At 45.7% G+C, this 23,275-nt stretch overlaps 2 protein-coding genes across 4 annotated transcripts in view; one reads left to right on the top strand and one right to left on the bottom strand.

The window, feature by feature from the left end:
- Positions 1-47: 47 nt before the first annotated feature.
- Positions 48-22,730, bottom strand: LOC135900252 (phospholipid scramblase 1-like). Of its 2 annotated transcripts, none has more exons than XM_065429681.2 (7): positions 22,590-22,730; positions 16,677-16,792; positions 12,521-12,598; positions 7,837-7,976; positions 3,177-3,344; positions 1,615-1,776; positions 48-959 (listed from the first exon to the last, which is right to left on the bottom strand). In XM_065429681.2, the coding sequence occupies exons 2-7, from the start codon at positions 16,765-16,767 to the stop codon at positions 900-902; spliced, it is 699 nt and encodes a 232-aa protein (XP_065285753.2). In that variant the 5' UTR covers positions 16,768-16,792; positions 22,590-22,730; the 3' UTR covers positions 48-899. The 2 variants fall into 2 exon arrangements, with proteins under 2 accessions (XP_065285753.2, XP_065285754.2); XM_065429682.2 differs by lacking the exon at positions 22,590-22,730 and adding an exon at positions 17,912-18,066.
- LOC135900251 (phospholipid scramblase 2-like) overlaps positions 22,041-23,275 on the top strand; it is a 43,003-nt gene continuing 41,768 nt past the window's right edge. Inside the window, exon 1 of one of the 2 annotated variants that reach the window (XM_065429680.2) lies at positions 22,041-22,177. The gene's annotated coding sequence lies outside the window, so the exon portion shown is untranslated. Of the gene's footprint in view, positions 22,178-22,724; positions 22,860-23,275 lie in introns of those variants that run through there. The other variant, XM_065429679.2, reaches the window with a different exon arrangement.

Genomic DNA, 23,275 nt, shown 5'->3' with positions numbered 1-23,275 from the left:
AACAAACAAGAACGTGCACACAAGTTGTTATCTCTTCGAAGGAGATATGCGCCATGTAACGTTTTTATTTTGTAATAATTTATCATTACATTTCAAAGCGAATTCGGGGCTCCGGCACAGGTTACATTGCATTTGCTTTTGATATCGACCACGCCGTCGAAGCGCCGGCATTCACAGCAGCACAAAAATCGTTGCAGAGCTCCCCTTAACAGCTTCGCGTGAAAAAATGCCAAAAAGAAGACGATGGAGGAGCAACACTAGCTCACTGGCGTCCAAAGCAATGGAAAACTCCTCTTCGCCGCAGGAATTGACACAACCGCTAATCGCGTATACCCTGTAACGAGTCGCGTTTACACGAATGAGACAGTAGCGGCGCGAATCGCATCTCGTTTCTAGTGCGTCGCATCCATTTATAAACATCGTTAATGCTCTGGAACGGCGAGTCGCATTAACGCGCCAGGAGAGGGTAGGTCGAGACGGGTCGTCTCACGCGGTGCATGTAAACGCAAGCGCGTCGCATCGAGGGAGAGGGGGAAAAGTGAGACGGCTGCTTCCGTTTGACCTCCCCCGCTCGCCAGCGAAATGCAATCGCTGGAAACAGGTTCCGGCTTGTTTCGCAGGAAGGTGGATGCTCCAGATGTGAACACGGTCGCGTAGCCTTACCGTGATGCGGTAACAAACGCTTTACGCTACTGTCGCACTCGCGCAAACGCAGCTATCCACTATATAGAGGCTGCGCGAAATGCTGAAACTACATCTGCGCGAGAAATACTCCGTGGCGATGTGGCACTGAGCTGTCGCATGGCAATCACATTTTGCGCGATTGCTGCATGAAAACGAAAGAAAAAATCCCGCCGCGCGATTATCCTTTCACTTCAACACGTTTCGTGCGGCTCCTTTTAAAACATTCCACAGCAATCTTGTTCTTGATTGGCCTGCTTCTCGAAGAACATGAAGTCCTGCAAGGAAAAGAAGTGCAGAGTGAATTGCGAGCTAGAGTTCAACAACGATGGACCAGGAACAACGTCACGCGACTTCACGCTGCACTTGCGACTTACTGAAGTATAGGGCCTGCAAATTTGATTCGCGGCTTGCCTTTCCTTGTTAAGCTATGAAATTTTAGAGTTTGGACGAAGGATTAGGACAAGCAGCACGGCTGCAACTTATTCTACATATTACTCATACAACAAGGATCACACATGCAATATAAAAATGTGTAGTTTAATTTATATATACGAAAGCGCCAAATTCCATTTAAGATCATCATAGAGCGCTGGCGCTAGCACTACAGCTGGTATTCCATTGTTATTATTGTTTTTAATAGTGTTGAGCGGGGGGGGGGGGAGGGGAGAGTGCTTTACCGCGGTGTGCTGCACGTGTAATACGAGTTCTAGCCAAAAGGTAAGTTCAGTTTGCTCCAACAACGCGGTGTGAATTTGGCAATTTAGTGCAAATGTCTATCTAGCGACAAGTCAACGCTTTTATTTAAGACCACTGCATTGAGTAGATGCAACATCGACTACATTTGCTACGTAGAAAGTTCTAATTGTCAACGCCGCGTCTCCGAAATTTGGTTTGGTATTTCTTTTTCGTATAATCGGAAGGAACGCTTACGATTAGGAAGGCTGCGCCAATGAGCACTCCCTTGATGCTCGTGTCCATGTCCATTGGGAACGAGATGCCGAAGTTTTCTGCGTCCGTGAAGGCCTCCTTTAATAGACCGGACCACTGCTTAGAAATCTTTCCGACTTGTATCTGACCATCCTTTGAAAGGACCTGCGCGTAAGAACACGATCACAGGCATTGCTTATAGTTCAGATTTGACATCAATGCTCAAAGTTTAATCTTTCATCAATATATATTTACATAACTACTTTTTTTAGTAAAGAAGAAAAGGCATATACCGACGAGTAGATACTCCGTAATACAAAATTTGAGCGTAGGTGTATAAGTGTTTTCATCTCGCGATATATTGGCCGGCGCGGACAATCTGTCTCGTGGGGAACGTTGCAAACGGAGCGAAGTGTGGCACGACTGCCCCGCTAATCGAGAGATCGCGAGGTGCAGCTCGTGGGTGACGCGTGGACGCGACTCACAGCAGCCGCCGCAGACAGACATCCGCTCATGAAGCGCTTTGTTTCCACGTGTAGTATCGGTGGCGTCACCGGTGAATAGACGACGCGCGCTATTCTGGCGCTATCACGTAGCCATCGTCGCCGCAAATCCCGTCTAGCGCGGCATACGTTTTTCCTCTCGCGCCTTTTGCCATACCCTCCTCCTCCGTTTTCCGCTTCACGATTCCGCTGTACCCTCCTGCTCCGCTTTCCTGCTCGCGCTCTCTTGGCTATCGCCGTCTTTCATCCACGCTTAGCGTTCCCTCTTTCATCCTTCGCTTTGCTCGTTCGCTCGGTTACGAGAACGACGAGGGATGACGCCGAGGATCGCCGCAGGAACGGACGCCTAAACAGCTGCGCTCCAAAAAAAAAATGCTGAGAGAGCGAATGTTTAATACTCACTCGAGAAGAAACGCTGGAGCACGCACAATGCTTAGCGGCTGCTGCTGCTTTAGTTTTCTTGGCCGAAATGCTCTCACGCGCGGATAGTTACCATTATTGCACTTTTTGCGTTCACTAAAGGCTCCAGGCAACTAACCAGCGCTAACAATCTATTCTACCAAGCTTCGTGTCTGAGCTCAGCAGGCGGGCTCCTCTTACAGGCAATAACTTGCGAAGCCCCTGAAATAACTGCCCTTTCTTGCGTGCGAGTGCGCGCATACGCGCCGGTTCAATAAAGAATTTACGTCGAAGCTGGCTTCTCCGCAATTAGAGACATTGTGGGGAGAAGCCAACATAAAAAAAGTTACGTCTTAAAATTAAAAAAAAAAAAAATTGGGGTTCTACGTGCCAAAATTATGATATAAGGCACGCCGTAGTGGGGAACTCCGGGTCAATTTTTTACTACGAGGGGTTCTTCTGCGATTCACTTCGTCTTCTCCGCTTGATCGCACCCCTTTGTACCATCTGAACATCGGGATCATGTAGTCTCACTGTAATGTGAAGCTGTAGTGGGAGCCGCAGGTGGTGTAAGCAACGAAATAGCGACGACTACATATTGCAATGCACGTAAGATTCGAATTCCAAGCAATGGCAGCCTGCCACAGGCGTGCGCAAACTGACGCGGAACACGACGTCTCCGCAGCAACAGTTCCAGCGACAGGCAGGTCCTTCGATGCGCAGCACTGTCTCGTGCATAGAGTTCTCGATGCGGAACCGCGGGTAGATGATGCTCCACTCCTGCACCACGTAACCGATGGGCGTTCCCGGCGGCGCCATCACCTCCATGGTCTTTGTAAAGGAAAATGAAAAAAAAAGGAGCAGTTGAAGGTCATCTGTAGCGAAATTTTCGACTGTGTAAGAAGCCTATTTAGATAGTTTAAACCAGGACTGGCTATGTTGAGCTGACAAGCGCAGCGCATATACAATGCACGCTAACGATCGTGTCTGCTAAGTATTACTTCCCTACACGCCGCGGAAAGAGCTTAAATTTCAAATCAAATGACGTTTGCCCTTCTCCTCGCGGGCGCCGCGCTCCCAGCCGGAGAGTCGATGTCAGTCGCACAACTACGCCTACGTACGTGGCAGTGTTGTGACGTCACTGACAGTGGCGCATGACTTCGAGAATTTTTCAAGGCAACATCAGTTATTTGTTTAATCTGTTGTTTCAACAGACGAATTAAAGTATAGAGCAATAAACAGACAAACAAACCGAATTTCTGCGTGTTTTTATTTTGCTTTGTACCGTAGCAAGAGAGACGTACTTCCGTTTCGTCTGCTTGTTACCACGTCGTGCGGCCGCCTACGCAGAGAACGAAAGTATGTCACCTTCTGTCATGTTCCAGCTCCGCGATCATCATCTTTCATCCTGTCGTGTCTGCCTCAGTGTTCGTTGTGACACTGACTTATGCTGCTAATCGGGTGTTCTTGTGCAGAGCGCGCAAAATCGTCCGCTACGCGAAACGGGACAAACACAACAGCTCGCGCTCGGAACCGTTACTGGAAGTGCGTCACTCAGTAAAACCGCGCGCGCGAGAGAAAAAAAACTCACCGCCTAAGCTCGCTGTACAAATGGTTAACCAGCGAAGCTCAAACGTGCGGCCCCAATGTTTATCACTGGGTTAATCCCAACGGTTCTTTAAACGACGGCTTGGTAGGCTGCCGGATCCTCGGTACGTGGTTGCTGCTTGCGTTAGGCTGCACGAGCCTGTTCTTGGGCCCGGGCTGCAGCATCGGCACGGTGTAGACGAGCTCGTTATCGGTTCTACTCGCGGCGTTGTTGATCGAAAGCTGCCTGCACCTCAGGAGTACGTATAACGCGTGGCCTATCCATTTCGGAGCCAGGGAGAAACTGCTACGCGCGCGCTCGGCTGCGATGGAGAGCAACGACGTCGCTACTGGTGCAGCCCCCAATCGCGCGCCTCTCTTTCTGTTCTTTTTTTTTTCGCGCATGCACATGGAGTTGCGCCATTGGTGGTGGTGGCAAAAACCTATTTATTTGCAGTTAAATTGCTGCGGAGAGACTGAGTGGCCGGAGGTTCTTGACTTGCGATGGGTGTGGCACTCAATCTAAGGCTCCGAATGCGGTTGCCGCTCTGCGAGCCCGGTCAATCAGACTCAGCTGATCTTCCAGGCTCTCGCTAGCCAGCAGTTCCTCCCATCGCTCCGCTGTAGGGTGTTGTATGGGGGTACATCAGTGGAGTTTTCGACGTACAGGTGGCAGACGGACGGACGGATGAATCGGCTAGCCATATACAGCTTCGCTATAAAATAAAGAAGGCGGGGCCCGCACGTATTCGTCACGCGATCCTCCGGCTCCGGTATGGTAGAACGCAGGGAAGGGATTTCGCTTGCGGATGCTACAGGGGGTCTTTGTTATCTACGAGTATGTTGGCGGTGACGTTCGCCTCCTGAAATCGTAGATTTACGACACTTCAAATATTTCTATCTCTGTCATTTATGAACTACTTTGAAAAGTTTTTGCAGTAGAACACTCCTTGGAGGGCACATAACTCCCAGCGTAAAACCAAATATGCTGTGTGGACCGCTGAGTGCCCCTTAATTATACAAAAGAGCCTCCCCACTGATTTTTACGTTTGCAGTACGAGCGGATGTGTCGCAAAAGAGCTCGCATAAATCGCCGTTTTCGATGCCGAAACATAAAAATAAGAAAGAAAAACTTTAGAACGCGCCAGGTGCGTAATTAGACAGATCGACTGTAGAAAGGCGCACATGTCGGAGCGGCTTGGCTCGTCCTCGCGAATCTGAACGCACCACTTCCGCTTCTCACAGCTTTGTTACAAATAAATACTGCACGAAGTCTTTAGGAATCAAGGTGCAGATGCATAGTATTTGAGCTACATAAAGATCGCGCAAATGCTATCGCCATGTTAACAACATAAGACTATGCGCGTGGAATAACCTTGGGCTTATTTCACGAGCATCGGCAACGACAAGATTTACAGGGAAAGGTGGTCCATGTGTATTGATTCCTGTGCAGAGAAATTAAATTACAATAGCCATTGTTATTTCCTTTTCGTTCTATATTTGTAACCTTGCAATATGAAGGTACACGTATAATTTCAGCTTGTTTCATCCGTTTTTAGGTAGATATATTAGTAAATTAAAAGCCCTATATCCCATACCGGTAAACTTACTGCTTATTTTTCACCTGAGCGGACAGTATACAAACTTAGAACGCTTCGGTACATGATTCAAGTCACGTTAGCTGAAGTCGAGTGCTCCCAAAACGCCCGTGTTATTTAATTTCACTCGACAATTTTAGCGACAATTTTAGCGACATTTATGCAAGATTTAGCGGTAATTTAGCCACTTCGTTGTCTCAGTTAAGCGACGCAAGCCAAAAGAATACGGCGACACTGATGTCGAGTGCTACAACGTCCCAGTACCTTGATACTGAACGACTGAACCCTATGAATCGCGTACGAGCTTGGCATAGATAATACGCCGGAGCAGAGGGCGTTCACACAGAAGCGAAACGCCCGCAGATACGAATTTGACAAAATGCGGGCGCACACAGACAGGACGTGCTACACGGATAGAACGTGCATGCACGTTCGACAAAAACCGCGTGGGCGTTCGAGCAACTGCTGCACACGTGAGAGCATGGCGTCGCACATGAGCATTGCAACTTTTTTCAGTCCAACACCACGCTTATTAACCTCGGCGTTCCCCAGGGGTCTATACTTGGACTTATTTTTTATATATATATATATATAAATGACTTGGCCTCCCAGTTTGTGTACGCTCCTCAAGATACTGCTACAAGAGCAGGACAAATTAGAACACACAAAAACGAAGGAGGCAGGCCGAGGCGTTCGCCCGCCCCGCCTCTTTCGTCTGTGTATGTGTTAATTTGCGCCCATCTTCTAATACTTATGTCTCACCAACTAGCCCAACAAGAAGTACTCCTACCCCAGTACGCTGTGGAGACGACACTAACCTTGTAATCGCTGTACGCGAGGAATACAAACTAATTAATAAGCTTGTCTCTGAAATATAAATGTTGCACCGTTTGTGCACAGTGCATGCCCTTCATCTTAACCCAAGGAAAACAGTTTTTGCTTGATATCAACCTGAAAAATAAATACTATCCATTCATATGTCATTTACAATAAGCATACTATAACCAATCTAGTGAAAAAAATAGTTTTTCGACTTTATTAGTGATAGTGATATAAAATTTCGCCTTCATGTGCGTTCTGTAGTTCTTAAGGCATTATATGGTTCGCACATGCTATAACTCCCGACATGCTTATGAACCTTTATTACGCGTTTTTTCACTCTCACATAATGCACATCCATCTGGGGTTGCACATACAAAACTCATTTGTCCCCCATGTTTACACTTTAAAAAACATGTCTCTGCATTATAACACCCTCACAATGCGCACATTAGGAGCGAAGATTTATTTAAAGCCCTGAACACCCTCAGTGTTTGCAATTTGACAACACACAATATCGCCGGCATTATGCATCAAATAGTTAATGTAACCTCACCTCAACAGTCTCGCTTCTCCCCTCACGTCGTACTGTGAAAGGTGCGTCGCCTATCGTTTTTTGCCTAAGGTAACTGCTAACCACGGCTGAACTATATTACAGTTTATAGGCACCTCAGTTCAGAACAGCCTTGATAACAACTAAGTTTTACTAACATGGCATACATTCCTGGAAAAGAAATAATAATAAAGCAATCACTCATTGACAATGCATAACATTGCGCGCCTATGTATGCAACCTCATTTTTTTACCCTCTAGGAGTTGTGTTGAGAATGCAAAAGAAAACTGTTAAAAAATTAATATCGGGTGTGTAAAATTTTATTCGCTACTATACCTTTCCCGTTTTACAGTCAAAGCACGTTACAACGAAGTGGTATATGACGAAATATTGGATATAACGAGGTAAGTGAAATTCTTCCTGAAAACACCACATAAATACATAGTGCAGAACATGCAATGACGAATATAACAAAGTTATTCTGGATCCCCCTTCAATTTCGTTATAACGAGGTGTTACTGCTTACTTTAGCTGTTTTTGTTTTAAGTAATTACGCTGCAGAAATAGCAGCCACCATACAAGTTTTTTTTTCTTAATAACAATCGATAAGGGACCCTTTAACAAGTTTGTTGGGTGCCAACAGCGTTTGCATTGTAATTGCACCAGCTTTCTTAAGCTAAATAATTTCAAACTACATGATCTCGCATGAGCTCGTACGCAATGCAGCGCAGATGGAGAGATATGTGTAAGAGCGCTGCGGCATACCTGTAGGCAGCAGGGGAACCAGCAGCTGTCGCATCGCAGCGGTCGTTCGATGTACATGACCTCGCGCTTGAAGTTGTCCATCACCTTAATGCCGAACGGCCGGATGGGGCCGCAGCAGTTGCGGGTGCAGCAGTCGGTGTCTGCGTGGGTGTACACAGTTTGCACGCGAGGCTACTGCAGTCCGTCTTCTGGTTTTCTTTTTAATCTGTGCTTACTGTAGGATTGCGTAACTGACAGAAAGCGTACGTACCACGAACATGTACGTAAATGTGTACAGACCGGTGCACTAGGTCATTATGTGTTCTTCAAAAAAGGTATATATAAAGGCCATAGTGCATGCTCACAGTTTGAGATTCGAGGCCATTTGCGAGTACGTCATACACGCATCTCTCTTGCAACACAAGAAGAAAAGTAGTGCTAGAAACGGGACACGGAAGACAGGCAAGCATGCACCGAGTGGGAGCTCGCGGTGTCAACGTATAGTTTGTTTGTGCCGAGACCATGGATTTGTTGTTTTGTGATTCTGCCCAGTTTGGCGCAGAAATAAAATCATTCTCCGCTGCATTAGTAGAATTGGACGACCGAGATTTGTCTTCAGAGAAGATTCCGGAACGCACACCTAGCCCTTCATTTGCGCGCGATGCTATGAAGGCGTTATTGCATTCTTTAAGGCCGAAGGGCCTGCATGATCGCCTTTGACCATGTGACGCTTTCCGTGCTCCCGCGTTTGTGTGCAGGCACATGGAGTCTTATTTTTTCTCTTTGCCACATTTTTATTCCCCATCCCCCTTCTCCTATGTAGGAGTCAACCACACATTTTACTAGTTAACCTCGATACCTTTCTCTCTCCTTATTTTCATATTCTCTCTCTCTCTCTCTTGTCCCACGTATAAACATTTCACGTTCTTCTTTGAGCTCCTTCTTTCATTTTTGCATTGGTTTGCTGGTGGCTGATGGAATGGAATCCTCCAATAACGATCGGCCTTCCGATAAATGCAGGGCACCTCACATAACAAAGACCAAATTCAAACGGCAAGCATGTCGAGCTGAAGCTGCAGAGTGCACCGTTTCGTCGCATGCAAGTCGGAACGCTTTTTGATCCCGGATGTGACCCTTCTATAGCAATAATGGAAGCGGCGCGAGCCGGCCCATCAGGGGGAACAAAAAAAAAAAGAAACAATAACGCGATCGGAAACCCTCGCATTAGTGTAGCAGTGCATGGCGGTCCTGATGATGCTGCCATGTCGGTAACGAGTACAAGCTTGTGTATGTAGGTGTCGCGACAGTACTGCTGCTCTACGCGACAGGTTAAGCGGACGGGTTCCCCACCAAAATATTATCTTCTTTCCTCGTTCTCCTTTCCTATCTGTCTATGCCCCGCGAACACGCGACATAAAAAGAAAATCATTTAGAAGACTGCGCTACTCTGCAGAATCATTGGTCTCAAATACCAGCGAAGCAATAACACTTTCTCTCCAAACTGGAACACGCCATCGTGATGGACCGTGGCTGTCGTGCTTGAGGTAAGCGTTGCTCTCATTATCTGTCGTTGATTCCCTGTACGATTGCAGTCCGTAACTGGCTAGCGCTTATGGACACCCAATTCACTACTGGAGCTTCGCATGTGAGGCCTCCACAGTGAGATGTACTTGGCCTTCATCATCCTTTCCCCTTCCCCAAATGCGCTTCTGGCCATTTTTGAAGAATATGTGTATTCATGATTTGATCTGGCGGCTGACGCGGCCTTCGGTGTCGGAAGGAAGCGTCACCGACCCGGCGACGACGAGGAGGGAAGTCGCCGCATAAAATAGCGAAGGTCGCAGACGAGCGGTAGACGGTGCTGTTGCAAGACCCTCGGTGGGTGCGTCTCGCCTTCGCGTGCCGGCCAGTGCGTCGACACGTCGCGTGCAATCGGATGTCGAGCTGCTGCGCCTTCATCGTGCGTAACGGGACAGCTGGTTGGGCTGGATGGCGCGTGGCGGCGCCTTTGGACACGCGCGAGCATATAATTGGAACAAACACTAATGAAATGGAGCAAGGACGCACGCTAATTACGTCTGCCCTCGGCTAGTACCCCATTTTCGGGGCACGCGGTCAGCAGGGCACACACGCGTCTTTAAAAGACTAGTTTTCACACAGTACGGACCATACGCGAATGCGGTCTGAAAGTGAAGTTGAAATGCTTTCGAAAACCCCAGATAGTTGAACGGGTGTTTTGGTTACTCACATTGATAGAAACTCAAATGTAAGTGACTAACGTGAGCAAGGAGCCTGACGTGAGGCAAGTGATTCACTGTCACATCATGATGTTAGGCGTTTAGTAATGTAGAGCTAGTAACGGTAAAGTTAATGTAATTATGCCATTTCGGTGACTATAAGCACTTTACGGTATTACCGGCGCGAACGTATATGTACTAAACGACTCATAAAAAATGCCGACGAGGGTGACTCTGCAAACGTGTAACCCAAGCGAGTCGGGAGTATAATCAATCAGGTATATCAAATCACACACACACACACACACACACACACACACACACACACACACACACACACACACACACACACACACACACACACGCACACACACACACACACACGCACACACACACACACACACATATATATATATATATATATATATATATATATATATATATATATATATATATATATATATATATATATATATATATATTTAGAAGCCAACAAACACTGACACCAAGGACAACATAGGGGAAATTACTTGCGCTTAATGAATGAAATAAGGAAACGAGAAATGAATGGAAATTAAAGTGGATGAAAAAACAACTTGCCGCAGGTGCGAACCGAACCCACAAACATCGCATATATATATATATATATGTGTGTGTGTGTGTGTGTGTGTGTGTGTGTGTGTGTGTGTGTGTGTGTGTGTGTGTGTGTGTGTGTGTGTGTGTGTGTGTGTGTGTGTGTGTGTGTGTGTGTGTGTGTGTGTGTGTGTGTGTGTGTGTGTGTGTGTGTGTGTGTGTGTGTGTGTGTGTTTTCTAGGTGAGGTCGCATACTTTGCCGCTAATCATGGGAGCTTTAGAACACTGCTAAACAAAATATATCAATTAATCTTTTTTTTTATTAGTGCCTTAAGGACCATTGTTTAGATGGTAAATTTGAAGGCAGTCAACTTTAGTGCACCCTCATATTTAAAGAAAAAGAAAATGATACGCCGTATACCGACCCTGTAAAAGTGGATGCCCAGCGAAGCTGTTGAAAACGACCACTACAACTGCTGAGGGGCGTATGCAATGCTTTGTTGCTTTAGAGCAATGGTAGTAACGGTATTTAGAGTGATGACAGTAATGAGAGTTATGGTAATTTTGGCAGCACGCCGTCACCGGTCCTAATGACATTTCTTCCTCCCTTTGCCGCTCCTCGTATTCCCGCTACTCCTGGGAAGTCCTAACCATATGTGTTGCCTACCCATAGCGGTGCTGCAACAACAATGAAATCAGTCGCTAGGCTGGTTCCTTCATATACGAAAGGCTAGTGATATCACTCCCCGCGTCGCCGAGGCAGCTTGCGCAACAGCAATCTATACCGGGAAACGCATGCGCTACGCGCTATGTGCTTCGCATTGTTCGCAGTAGCGCCTTATCATTGATCATGTGATTTGGATGCTCGTTTTGTGCTCGTTGTTTATCGAAACGAATGCTCCGCTGTATGTTCTATGCATGATACCAAAAAAGAGCCCGCTATCTTGTACACGTTCGAAAAGCCGACGTTCGATTTTGCCTCACGCGATTGGCCTAGATTGGCCTGGGCCGCGATGTCGGCGCAGCCTGGACAATCGCGCGAGGCGAAATCGAACGTCGGCTTTTCGAACTTGTACAAGATAGCGGCCAAGGTATGCACTTTTCGCTTCAATTGCTGCAGGTTTGTTTATTTTTTTTTCCAGTGCGGACGCCCCACGAGATAACCTGAACAACTAGAGGCGCTAACAGCTTCGCTTCAAAAGAATATCGAAAGTCGCGCCTAATTAGTTCGAGATGTTCACCATCTAACTTCAAAGGTAAATCCAGACACTTTGGTAAACGAGCGCGCCAGCACCGCAGTGAAGGCGGCTCCGCTGCACCGTATACGGAAACGTCCCGTGACGACAAGCATGAGCAAGTTTGAACGTCTCGACCACAGTCGTGGCAGCTACTGATATACGGTACGCTTTTGCCTGTCAAGCACGTGTGGTTGCGTGTCATACCGGGATTTGCCGCGACGTGCCACCATTCCAACTTCGCGCCACACAAGTTTTTTGCGAAGCGTTTCCGTCACACGAAGCAGTGGGAAGCGCTGGGTTGCCTCAATGGATGGAGCTCGGAAATTCGATGATGAATATCTCGAATTATGTTCGAGTTTCAAGACTTAAAAAAAAAATGGCGGATGCATTGAAATGTGACTGCCATCAAATTTGTGATTTAGAACACTATACCTGAACGCGCCGATAAAGAAAGATAATTTTTGAATTTTTGTAAATTAGTATTCTGAAGTTCAAGTTACTATATATATTGTCAACGTATGTCTACCTCACCTAGCAACTCCTTTTTCTAATCCAGGCAGTGCAGTGTCTGTTCTCGACCGCTGACAAGTCCCGTGGGTCAGATAATTGGGGACGCAGCCGCAAGTTATAACTTCTGTTAATCGAAGACTCCCATACCTTCAACGGCGTAGAAAATGTCTTGGCCCATGCTGTTTTTGATGGCGTACTTGTTCGCTGTCTCAAAGCCCGTGAACACTGAAAAACAAATTAAAAGAAATCAACAACGAATGCTGTGACACATTACGAGACATAAAATGCAACTACTGACACTTTAGTTGTCGTTTTTAAACGCGTCATAGAGTGACACTTATTATTTGATTTCATACTTTGTAATACAGCTCAGTTTTGTATTGCTCTTACTTTTCTTTTCTTTTTCTCTTTCTCTGATATTCCTCACTTCTTTCCCCCTTCCCTGGTACAGCGTGGCCAACAGGAAATATTATCTGGTTAACCTCTCTGCCTTTACTTTGCCTTTATTTCTCTCTGTCGTACTCACAGCAATCCCGTTACTGATTAATGGATTTTCGAAATGTTTAGCGAATAAAATAACGAAGACGACGATCCAATGGCTGCCCACTGATATCACATTTCCCCATACGCTTCCTCAAAATTTTCGGTCTTCCGTTGCGCAATTTTCAGTACAAGCTTCGCGACCTTCGCGTGGCCTCCAACCCAAAATTGCAAACAGAGCTGTTTCAGTTCAAAGGAAAGAATACCTAGTTCTACACCAGCTTCAAACTATCGTAACTGATATATATATATATATATATATATATATATATATATATATATATATATATATATATATATATATATATATATATATATATATATATATATATATATATATATATATATATATATATATATATATATATATATATATATATGACTACTTCAGGGCAGTTACAACAATACTTTTATAGCTGGTCTTCCACTTGTGCCGATGTTGCCGGCTGCATGGTGGGCCTACGTGCAGCTCAGGACGCGAGCTCTGCCAGGAAGTCCCCGTATAGGGGGTATCGTTGCAGAGGAAGCGGCGTGTTCGCACGGTTCCGCCAGAAACTTCCGCTGGCCGGCTCATGCTCTTTTCTACCAGTTCCGATCAGTTCATTGAGCCGCCGCATATTGCGGTGTGCATAGGGCGTCCCAGCTATATCATTAGCCAAGCTTATCAACGAAAAAAAAAACTGATCTAAAAAAAAAGAGAGACATGGTGCAGGAAACGATTTTAAGACCTATACGGTGTTCGGTTGTCGGAACGCTGTCAACTGCGCACCGTAGATTTGATAACTTTATCTTGCGCCGCGACTTCTAAATATTTTTCGTTCATTGAACAGCTTTTCTAATGTTATCTGGGACACACGGTATATATATAGTTATGGCAGGGATACAACACGACGCCCTGTTTATTGCTTTCTATAATCGTATACGGTACACGTGGTCTTCATTATAGAGGTGCATGTTTGTACCTCCGCTGCGCACAAATTATTGGCGAGACCTCAGGGACTTCCCAAGCCTGCTGGCCTGCGTAAATTTTTCTCGGAACGCAGAAAAGTTCACTGTCGTATGCGTGCCCAAGAGCGCACGCCGCCTCTTTAGTTGCCTCCCCCTCCCCTTCCGCTCCACCCCTCTTATTGCACACGCCATGTGTACATGCAACCTCAGCCCTGCGTATGTTCCGAGCGGGCGAATATCGCACGGAGTGGGTTCGAATACCGCTCTCTTTGTCGGTGGTATTGCACTCTCTCCGCTTGCAGAAAATGGGAGCGTTATCACCGACGTATTTGGCTGGCTCGAAGTACACGCACGCAGTCCTTAACGACCTGGCACAGGTATCGTAAACCACGTGAAAGCTGTGCAACGAAGGGACAAGAGCTATTTTCTGTCTGACGCAACGACGTGCGCACCGATGAAAATTTTTTTTGTGGTGCTAATTGGATCTTTTTTTTCGCTGTATATCCACGTGTTTACTCGCAGACATAACTTCATACATATTTCCTTATTACAGAGCCACAATGTACATTGTTAGATATGGAGCTGTTTCCTGCGCCTACTTCGAGTTCCCCAAACCACTTCGAATCGCAGCACAGCTAATTGAGGAATGCAGAAGCAGGGGTGCCACATTCCTGAGGCAGGACACTTGCAAACAAGTTCGTACGCCGCCGGGATTAGAAGGGGCCCTCGGACAATGGAGCCCAATCGTCACCCTTCTTCGCCTTTGAAGAAGGCATTTGTTACCACAGCGGAGCCGTACCACCGGGAGCAGGTGAGCCCTCGTACAATGGAGCATGAGCGCCCCCCCCCTCCTTCTCCAGCCTAGAAGAAGTGGATTGCCAGTCTGCGAGGCAAGACCGCAGAGAGCCGCCAGGTGCGACACCGCGACACGGGCGCCTACCATTGGCTGAAAATGGCGTCATCTGAGCGGACTCTCCCATTGGTCAAACATGACGCGACTTCCAGTGCTCGAAGGGTTTATAAGAAGCATTCCAGAGAGACCAGAGCATTCCCTGATTCCCTGATTCACCTCTCTCGAACTTCTTGCCGCGGGCCGCAGCGTCCGAGTTGCTGCCGGCCCGTAATGACTGTACGACTGCTAAATGACTCTCACCTCTCTGTATATAATGTAAAATAAATACTCCCAAGTTTTGTTTTCATCCCGAAGTCCGTCCTTCAACTCCTACAACATTCGTGCGTATCTTAAAGAACGTGCTTTTTTGGAGTCCGACAAACTTGTATATTCCGCCGCAGATATTGCGCTGCCGCTGGGGAAATTACCATTGGGACTCAAGCAGAACGGACATGAAGGCATTTTCGATTCGAAATTAACCGGCAGTACCGACTACGGCTGCTCCAGACAAATTGGTGCTTCACCTGTACTCGTGTACTTTGTTGGCGTGGGACCTATAAGTTCCGAATTCCAAGGACCAAGCGCATAAATATACGCGTGGTCTTTTTGAGTTAATACCCCTATCAAGCATGAACGGATTCCCGCGTTTGTAACCGTACAATGCCATTTATTATATTATTCCTAAGCATCGTAACATGCTAACATGATATTGTCTGTGTGTGGCATTGTGTTTGCTCATGAAAATTTACGAATATACGCATGTGGCGTTTTGTACGCTTTCGGCCTTGAGCGAATAATGCACGTTTGAGAGAGGCATACAAATGAAACTTCTACGTTTTATACTGGCGCACCTATACAGTTTAGTTAGTTAGTTAGTTAGTTAGTTAGTTAGTTAGTTAGTTAGTTAGTTAGTTAGTTAGTTAGTTAGTTAGTTAGTTAGTTAGTTAGTTTACGCTACTTTTAATATTGTAGTTGTATTCCATTCCTGGGTATATATAGGGACTGAAGGAGGAGGAGAACGCCGCTCAAAAGAAAAAACTACTTGAGCTATCTGGTGGCTGTTTACGGTGGCTGAAACCATAAATTGATTAGCCAAATAGCATAAGCGGGGTGCATTGCGTGTTTTTCCGAAATCTCCATGGACCATTTGGAGATACACCTGCCAATATTGTTCGGCTTCCGTATCGACAGCTACCATAAAACACCTTTTGTGGACCCAGCCTTGGCCCCGGCCAGATTCGGCGACGGTGTACATATACACCTGCCAAACAGTGGGCATTCATCCCGCTGAACCAGGCACCTAACTGCAATTATTGGCTCCATAAGCCCTGCCACCGAGCCTTATGGACGTATATTACCGAAAGCTGCCTGAATTTGCGCACTTAATCTATGCCGCGGTACAAACATATTAATAATTAAAATTCAGTTTTCCCAGGCGCTCTCTTCCTCAGGAACGCAAGTTGTGTTGACGGGTAAGAATGTATTATAAGCAAAAAAAAAAGGGGTGGGGGAGTGGAATTGAATGAAATTATGGGGTCTTATAACATCCCGAAACTGCAAAGTTTGTTAGGGGCGCTGTAGTGGAGGATTACGGAGTAATTCGAATTTCTCTAACGTGCAACCCTATATAACACGGTACAGAAGCGTTTTTGCATTCCACCGCGTGCGCCATCGAAATGCATCCACCGCGACTTCTGGATCATGCAGCGGAGCTCCACGACCACCGCGACGAGTACTTTGTACAAAAAAGACTGCGCTATAGGTTACGAGGGAAGAAAACTTGAATCTGCAGTTAGGCCTTGATTTTAATCGCCGTCAGTGTCGAAGCGCCGCGAGGGAAGAAAGGTGCATGGTTTTCGAACTATACGCACCGAAAACCAAGTCTCAGCCCCGTATACACTATATGCTATATGCATGCCATACCTTCCAACAGCTGCACTTTCTGCTTGATGATGATCTGGTCGACCATGCCAAGGTACTCGAGGCCTGGCGGTATGTGCGCCGGGTTCATCATGGTTGCTGCCGCAGTAGATCAGGCGCTGCGGGTGTGCACAAACTTAGTAAGGTCGTGAGCGGTATACGCATATACAGGGTGTTTCAGCGAACACTTTCAAAAATCTTTAAATGTTGCCTGTGGCAGATATCACAATTCTAGTTCATCAGCTGGTCTACTCGAAGCGGCGGACAATTCTTGCACAAAAAAATGAGATGCGAAATCAACTAATTAATAAAAAATTCACTAATTAAGTTTGTAACTAATTACAATATGGCTCATGCTCCAGCTTACAAATTCTAGCCGTGTAGTTAGCAAGGCGGATCCACTTGGAACGAATTTTTCAAGAGAACACCAGTTTCGAGATATAGATTCCCGAACTTTGCGGAGAAATGCATTGGCGTTCCAGTTAATTTGTGAACAGAACGTCGTTTCATGCACTGAAGCACACAACTGGAACGCCAATGCATTTCTCCGCAAAGTTCGGGAATTTATATCTCGAAAGTGGCGTCGTCGTGAGAATTCGTTCCAATTGGATCCGCCTTGCGAAGGCCACTGCTAGAATTTGTAAATTGCAATATGGGCCTTAAGATAATTAGCTAAATAGGTAATTAGTGAATTCTCGTTAATTAGCCGATCTTGCATTTCAATTTTTTGTGCAAGTAGTGTCCGCCGCTTCGAGTAGACCGGCTCATAAACTGAATTGACCTATCTGCCACAGGCAACCTTTAAAACTTTTTGAAAGTGTTAGCTTAAACACCCTGTTTACGGACAAGCCTTGCGCGTGCTTCTATGCAAGCGCGTCCGTCAAGCAGTCGTTGACGCTGGCTTTGACATAGCGCGATTTCGCTTCGCTGAAACAACGCTCCCTCCGCTTGTAAACACGTCGCCCTAAAGAGTACATAGATACCGTTCCGAAGGATATTGACAAAGCGCGCATTGTGCTTCTAATCGAATCACTAAAACGTGGAAGCGCCGATGTTGTTGCGGGGCTCTTATTTTCTGTCGTCGCTGATGAGAAGTTGGTCGTGGGCCACGAAATCATATACATACGGACTTCGTCCTCGCTATCGTCTCTCTCTCTCTCTCCATCTTTCTCTCTCTCCGTTTTGTTTGAGAAATAAATCAAACGTGCCGGGCGAAACTCGTCAAACGTGTTGCTCACCTGGGCAGCTGTCATCCGCGGCTATGTAGACGTGAAAAACGAGCGGACGAGTGTGTATCTCGGTGAGGCAGGCGCAACTTGTGTGTAGGTGAGAAGGCGTGACAGGCCGCTGGGATGGTTGGACGCGCATGCAGACACGCGGGTCGGCGGGCCGTTCCTCTGCATCTCCGATGTCGGAGGCGTGCGACGCGAGCCAAGCGTAGAGCCTGTTTTCTCGCGCGTCGATCATCGCCGAAGACCAAAAAAAAAAAAAAAAAGTGTAGCAAGCCGCAGCGCGGTCGCTGCCGCTTCACTGTTCGGTGGTCAACTATAAGGGTATAGTTCACCCGGATTCTGTAACTGGCAGGCTTTCCAGCGTTAGCTTTCTTTTTCTTTTTTTTTCTTTTTCTGCGGAACGCTAACGGCAGAAGGGGTCATTTGCTTGTGAGCGTGGGCTACTAATTACCAGCGCTTGTTTATCGCGCCGCTTACATTGCACTCTTTTCGTGTAGATAATGAGTATACTGAGTTGGGCGCATTTCTTGCCTCCAAGACACTTTTTGCTCATTAAAAAGAAAGAAAGAAAGAAAGAAAGAAAGAAAGAAAGAAAGAAAGAAAGAAAGAAAGAAAGAAAGAAAGAAAGGAAGAAAGAAAGAAAGAAAGAAAGAAAGAAAGAAAGAAATCACATCACACACTTCAAATATTCCCGGCCACATTGCTGTAGTGGTTTTGCGGGTCTTGTTATTGCATATTCCGCCATTCCATGGCACGCTTCTCTTTTTCCCGTGCAGCAACTCTATTCGCTCTCTCGTGTGATTTTTTTACGCTGTATACGTGCTCACCGACGTACATTTTGCACTTCCCTTATTCTTGTGTTTTACGAAATAGTTGCTAGTTGCTATGTTTAGATCTGTGTGACCTCAAGTGTATCCGTCATGTGATCTCCGGGTGTATATTCGGCACTTTCTTTATACATTGTTAACGTTAAGTGTTTTTACTGTGAAACTTGCTGCGTTTTTCTTTCGTGCTAATCGTTCCTCTCTCTCTCTCTCTCTCTCTTTCTCTCTCTCTCTCTCACTCATCTGTGAGCTTTTTTCTGGAGCGCGGAGTAAAGGGGGCGTTCGTATGGCTTTGCACGTAACATGATAAGCTTCAACTTCCTGACTGATCCACCAATTAATTATTTAATTAAATAATTAGATAGATAGATAGATAGATAGATAGATAGATAGATAGATAGATAGATAGATAGATAGATAGATAGATAGATAGATAGATAGACTGGCGTCTTCACATTTAATAATTTCAGACACACACACACACACACATGTGTATATATATATATATATATATATATATATATATATATATATATATATATATATATATATATATATATATATATATATATTCGTGAAGTAGTCGTTACACGTATATTTTACCGAATATTCGCATGTCCTACTTTGGTCGCGGCTGAGGTAAACTTTATCGCAGTAAGGCCCACGCTAATAGAAGCGACGCAAGAGACCGGTTGGGGCGTATCAACGTCATAAGAAGCAAGCATTTCCCTCGTATCGTCAACTCTTCAATGCTTAAGCACACAGGGATTGATTTGCCTCTGAGCAATCGTCCCATATCGGTCGCCAGCGGCAGCTGCTTATCTCACTCCGTGTGGGCGACCAAAGTGCAACTCGACAGTTTGTGCTCGCTGGGAAATCCAACGGACCCGCCCCTGCTCTTTCTTTGCACAGGGAGTTCTGCGTCGTTGTTGGGTGACGTATGTCACCGAGTGCTTCGTGCGGCGGACAGGTTCGTTTCCTGTGCGTCCTAATGGCCCGGAGGTGATATGCTGGAAGCTATAGCTGCAAATTGGAGACTATAGGAAAGCATAACTCCGCTCTCTTTCATAAACAACGACCGCCATTAGTGCCACAGTTAACTGTGTAGTTTTGGCACAAAGGCAATAGTTAGAAACAAAGCGGCGTAATATAAAGAAATGAAAAAGAAAAGCCGAAATAATGTTGAAGAATGAAAGTCAGTACATAGAACAATTTATATAACTCCACGGGCGAACCCACATTGTTATGAAAATGTGCATAAACTAATCTGAGCACTATAACTGTCAATGGGTCCTTTCATTCGCAACCACCTGTCAAGATTCAAACACGAGTTCTATCATCCCTTACAAATCTAGAATAGATTTCTCGTATACATCTCTTAAAGGCTTTTTTTTTTCTATCCATGTGGGTTTTTCAGTGCGCCTGTACTCAAGGGGCGTCATTATGAAGCGGAACACCTCAGCGATATTAAAGCAACAACTACTGTAGATGATGTATGAGGTGAGATGGAACGTGACTTGATGATATGCGCTAAGTGGCCTGTGTTCGAACAAATATGAAATAGTACCGTTTCAATTCAGCGCCGTGAAGCAAAGTCACGTTTACGATCAGAAACGCAAATTAGGTCTTCCCTTTCATATAGTGGTCCATCATGTATACGCCTCAATAACCGCCATTTATTTCGTAGACAATACTGTATATACGAAGTGGTATGGTCGCACCATGTCATTGTATGGCCACAAGTCCTATAGGTTGTTAACTGCGCACGAACTTTACGGCCTTATAGACAACACACAACCTACTCATTCTGTTGGTAAACAAAGTGCGACTGACCTATATGGTATGAAGAACTTTATTTAGGTCCTGAGGGATCAGTATGGGGCTGATGCGGGCCGCTCCCACGTCGGTACAGAGAGGCCGAGCCCCTCTGCCATCACATGGGCCCTCTGGACAGCCCTATACAGGCTGTATACATTAGGTGCACAAAACATTACTGTTGATTATCTTTAGATATATTTTCCCCCACTTTCAATATACATTAAGAGACTGACTAAATACACTTCTGTAAATGTGCAACACCTGGGTATTTATAGCTTCAACCGAGGGAACGTTACCAAGCTGTCACGTGTATACATAGACACACAAGTATGTGTGGCTATTCCTATGCAGTGGTACCGACGGGGGCGATATGAAAAAAACGCCCACGTACAGCGCATTAGCTGCACGTTACGGAACCCAAAATTAAGCCGGGGTCTCTTGCTACGGCGTGCCTTATAGTTTTATCGTGGTTTTGACGCGCTAAACGCTAAAATTTAATGAAGTTAATTTTACAGCTGGTCAGTAAATAAGGACCACAGGTGACCGAGCTTCTGTGAGTAAAGCTCGCTCATGGAATTCACTTCAGCCCAGTGCGATGTGTGCCCACGTTGCGGCAACTGCGCATGCCCACCGTTAATGTATCGCTTCACTTTATCTGCACCAATGAAAAAAAAAAAAAGAATTGCCTGTGACAGATGGCACAATCCTAACCCTTGATCTAAAGTACTGATGAGGCCGCCATTACTTCTACGAGAAATCAATATGTTTAATTGAATCATTACCATAATATTACGCTAATCAGCATTTAATTTATTGCTTTACGGAACGCATTTCAATCTACGAATTGTAGCTCATGCAAGGTACGTCGACTTAGGACGAATTCTGAGGATGGCACCGCGATTTCGAGATATGTCCCGCCAAACTTGCGTTAAAAATGCGCCATCGTTCCGCCTACTTTTTTAAAAAGAAAAAACGCTGTTTTATGCATTGAAACACAAAAGCAACTTGGCGCAGCTAGAAAAAACGAGCACCTTGTATATAACTACGTATACGTATTGCAAGACAATACTAGAACATACTGTGCAGGTGTTCAGCTGAAATAATTTTTTTCGTTGATATCAAGGAGGTAGCAGCCGCATAAAAGGGAAAAAGAAAGTGCGTTTGATCACCGCAAATTTTGTTACAATTAAGCATCTCAAGACAACCGATTATCCCAACCTCCGAAATTATAGTCGATCGAACAGGCCTTGGGCGCGCCCGGCTGCGATTTTACAGCTACAGCGCACATGGCAAAAATATAGACAACATTTAATTGTGCCCTACTTAAACGCCTGTTCCACGTTGAAAATGTTGATTTCGTCTGAAATCTACTCTGAAATAGATTGACATCGCAACAAAAAAGAAGTATACGAAGAAAAGCGGTGGAAGGAAGGGGTTGGAGGGGGGGGGGGGTCGAGGTGTGGTAGGCGGGGACGGCGAGACGATTGCCTACACGTGCCGGGCACGCTCATGTACGACGGTGATTTAGATTAGGTATACTTCCGGGTATATTTGTACACATTCAGATGTAGTATACTGTCGGCGCTATTTCTTTGTCGGCTCGAACGATCGACGTCGTCTGAGAAGCCAGGTATGTACGCCGTATGTTAGCCCCTTATTACAAAAGTTTGCTCTAGTGCTTGCATGGCCGCTCATCAATCGTTTTTAGTCGCATATAGCAGTGTTCTGAACACTAGGAAATGGCTTACAGGTGCCGCTTGCCCAACTATATACATGTTTTAAGAAAAAAAGAAAAGAAAAGAAAGCAGGGTCGTCGCTAACCGTGCGCGCGGATAAGCAAGCGTAGAGGTACGTTTGAGAACTTCCTTGCCTCATATATTTTATGCTGCACACACCGATATTAATTGCTGTTCGTTCAAGCAAAAATAACGCGAAGCAACATTTCTAGCCAGTTTTTTGAACGCACGTCCGCTCTCGTTGCGAGTACCACATTCAAAAGAATGGCACGTCAAAAGCTGCTCAGTCGCTCGCTCCCCACTCACCGCTGCTCTCCTCAGTCTTGGTCGTATAGCAGGAAAACGCGAAAGTGCCGGTTTGAGGGCATACAGCGGTAGGCGATAAGCACCGCGGTGTCAATAGGTGGCGGTTGCTGTACCAGATATATCTACAGATATCGAGTGCCGGCATGGGGTCGAGGGGGACATCTAGTGCGACATGGACGCGACGTACGTGCGACTGAACGGATGCATCGTTCCTCAGACAGATTACCTCAAAGCCTCGAAGGACAAATACAGTTTATGAAATGAGACTCAGTAAGTGAGCTAGGTTTCTGAAATTCTTGGTATGTTTGAACTGGAGGAGACACCGAAAGAGCGCATCATTTGTTGTCGACATGTGATTTGCAACAACTTCAAAACGAAACGCGATGCAGCGACAAGTGTTTCCCTGGAGATGGTTCAATGTCATTTCAACTCAAATGAAGCATTTCATCTCTAAATTAAAAATAAAGCAGCATAAGTAAAGTCGAAGCTTAGAAGTGCTTGATCACGAGTGAGCTACTTGTCAACAGAAATAGAAGGGACGTTGACACTCCGCATTTCTTTTCTTTTTCTCGCATTTCTTTTCTCTTTGCATACATAATATTTCAAAATTTCATTACGCGACTACGGACACAACTGTAAAAAGCTGAATTATGATCATGACCATCATAACTTATCAGCTCGCCCTC

This window comes from Dermacentor albipictus, chromosome 1 (assembly GCF_038994185.2).
Source record: "Dermacentor albipictus isolate Rhodes 1998 colony chromosome 1, USDA_Dalb.pri_finalv2, whole genome shotgun sequence".
In the NCBI taxonomy this organism is placed as follows: Eukaryota; Metazoa; Arthropoda; class Arachnida; order Ixodida; family Ixodidae; genus Dermacentor; species Dermacentor albipictus.
The sequence above is the reverse complement of the archived record's forward strand: the minus strand, read 5'-3'. Positions and strand labels throughout refer to the sequence as shown.

Coding starts and splice junctions, on each gene's coding strand:
- LOC135900252 (XM_065429681.2), bottom strand. CDS start 16,767: ATGATGAACCCGGCGCACATACCGCCAGGCCTCGAGTACCTTGGCATG. Junction 3,345..7,836: donor GGTTCCCCTGCTGCCTACAG/GTATGCCGCAGC, acceptor TCCTTTACAAAG/ACCATGGAGGTGATGGCGCC. Junction 1,777..3,176: donor GCGGAGACGTCGTGTTCCGC/GTCAGTTTGCGC, acceptor TCTTACGCGCAG/GTCCTTTCAAAGGATGGTCA.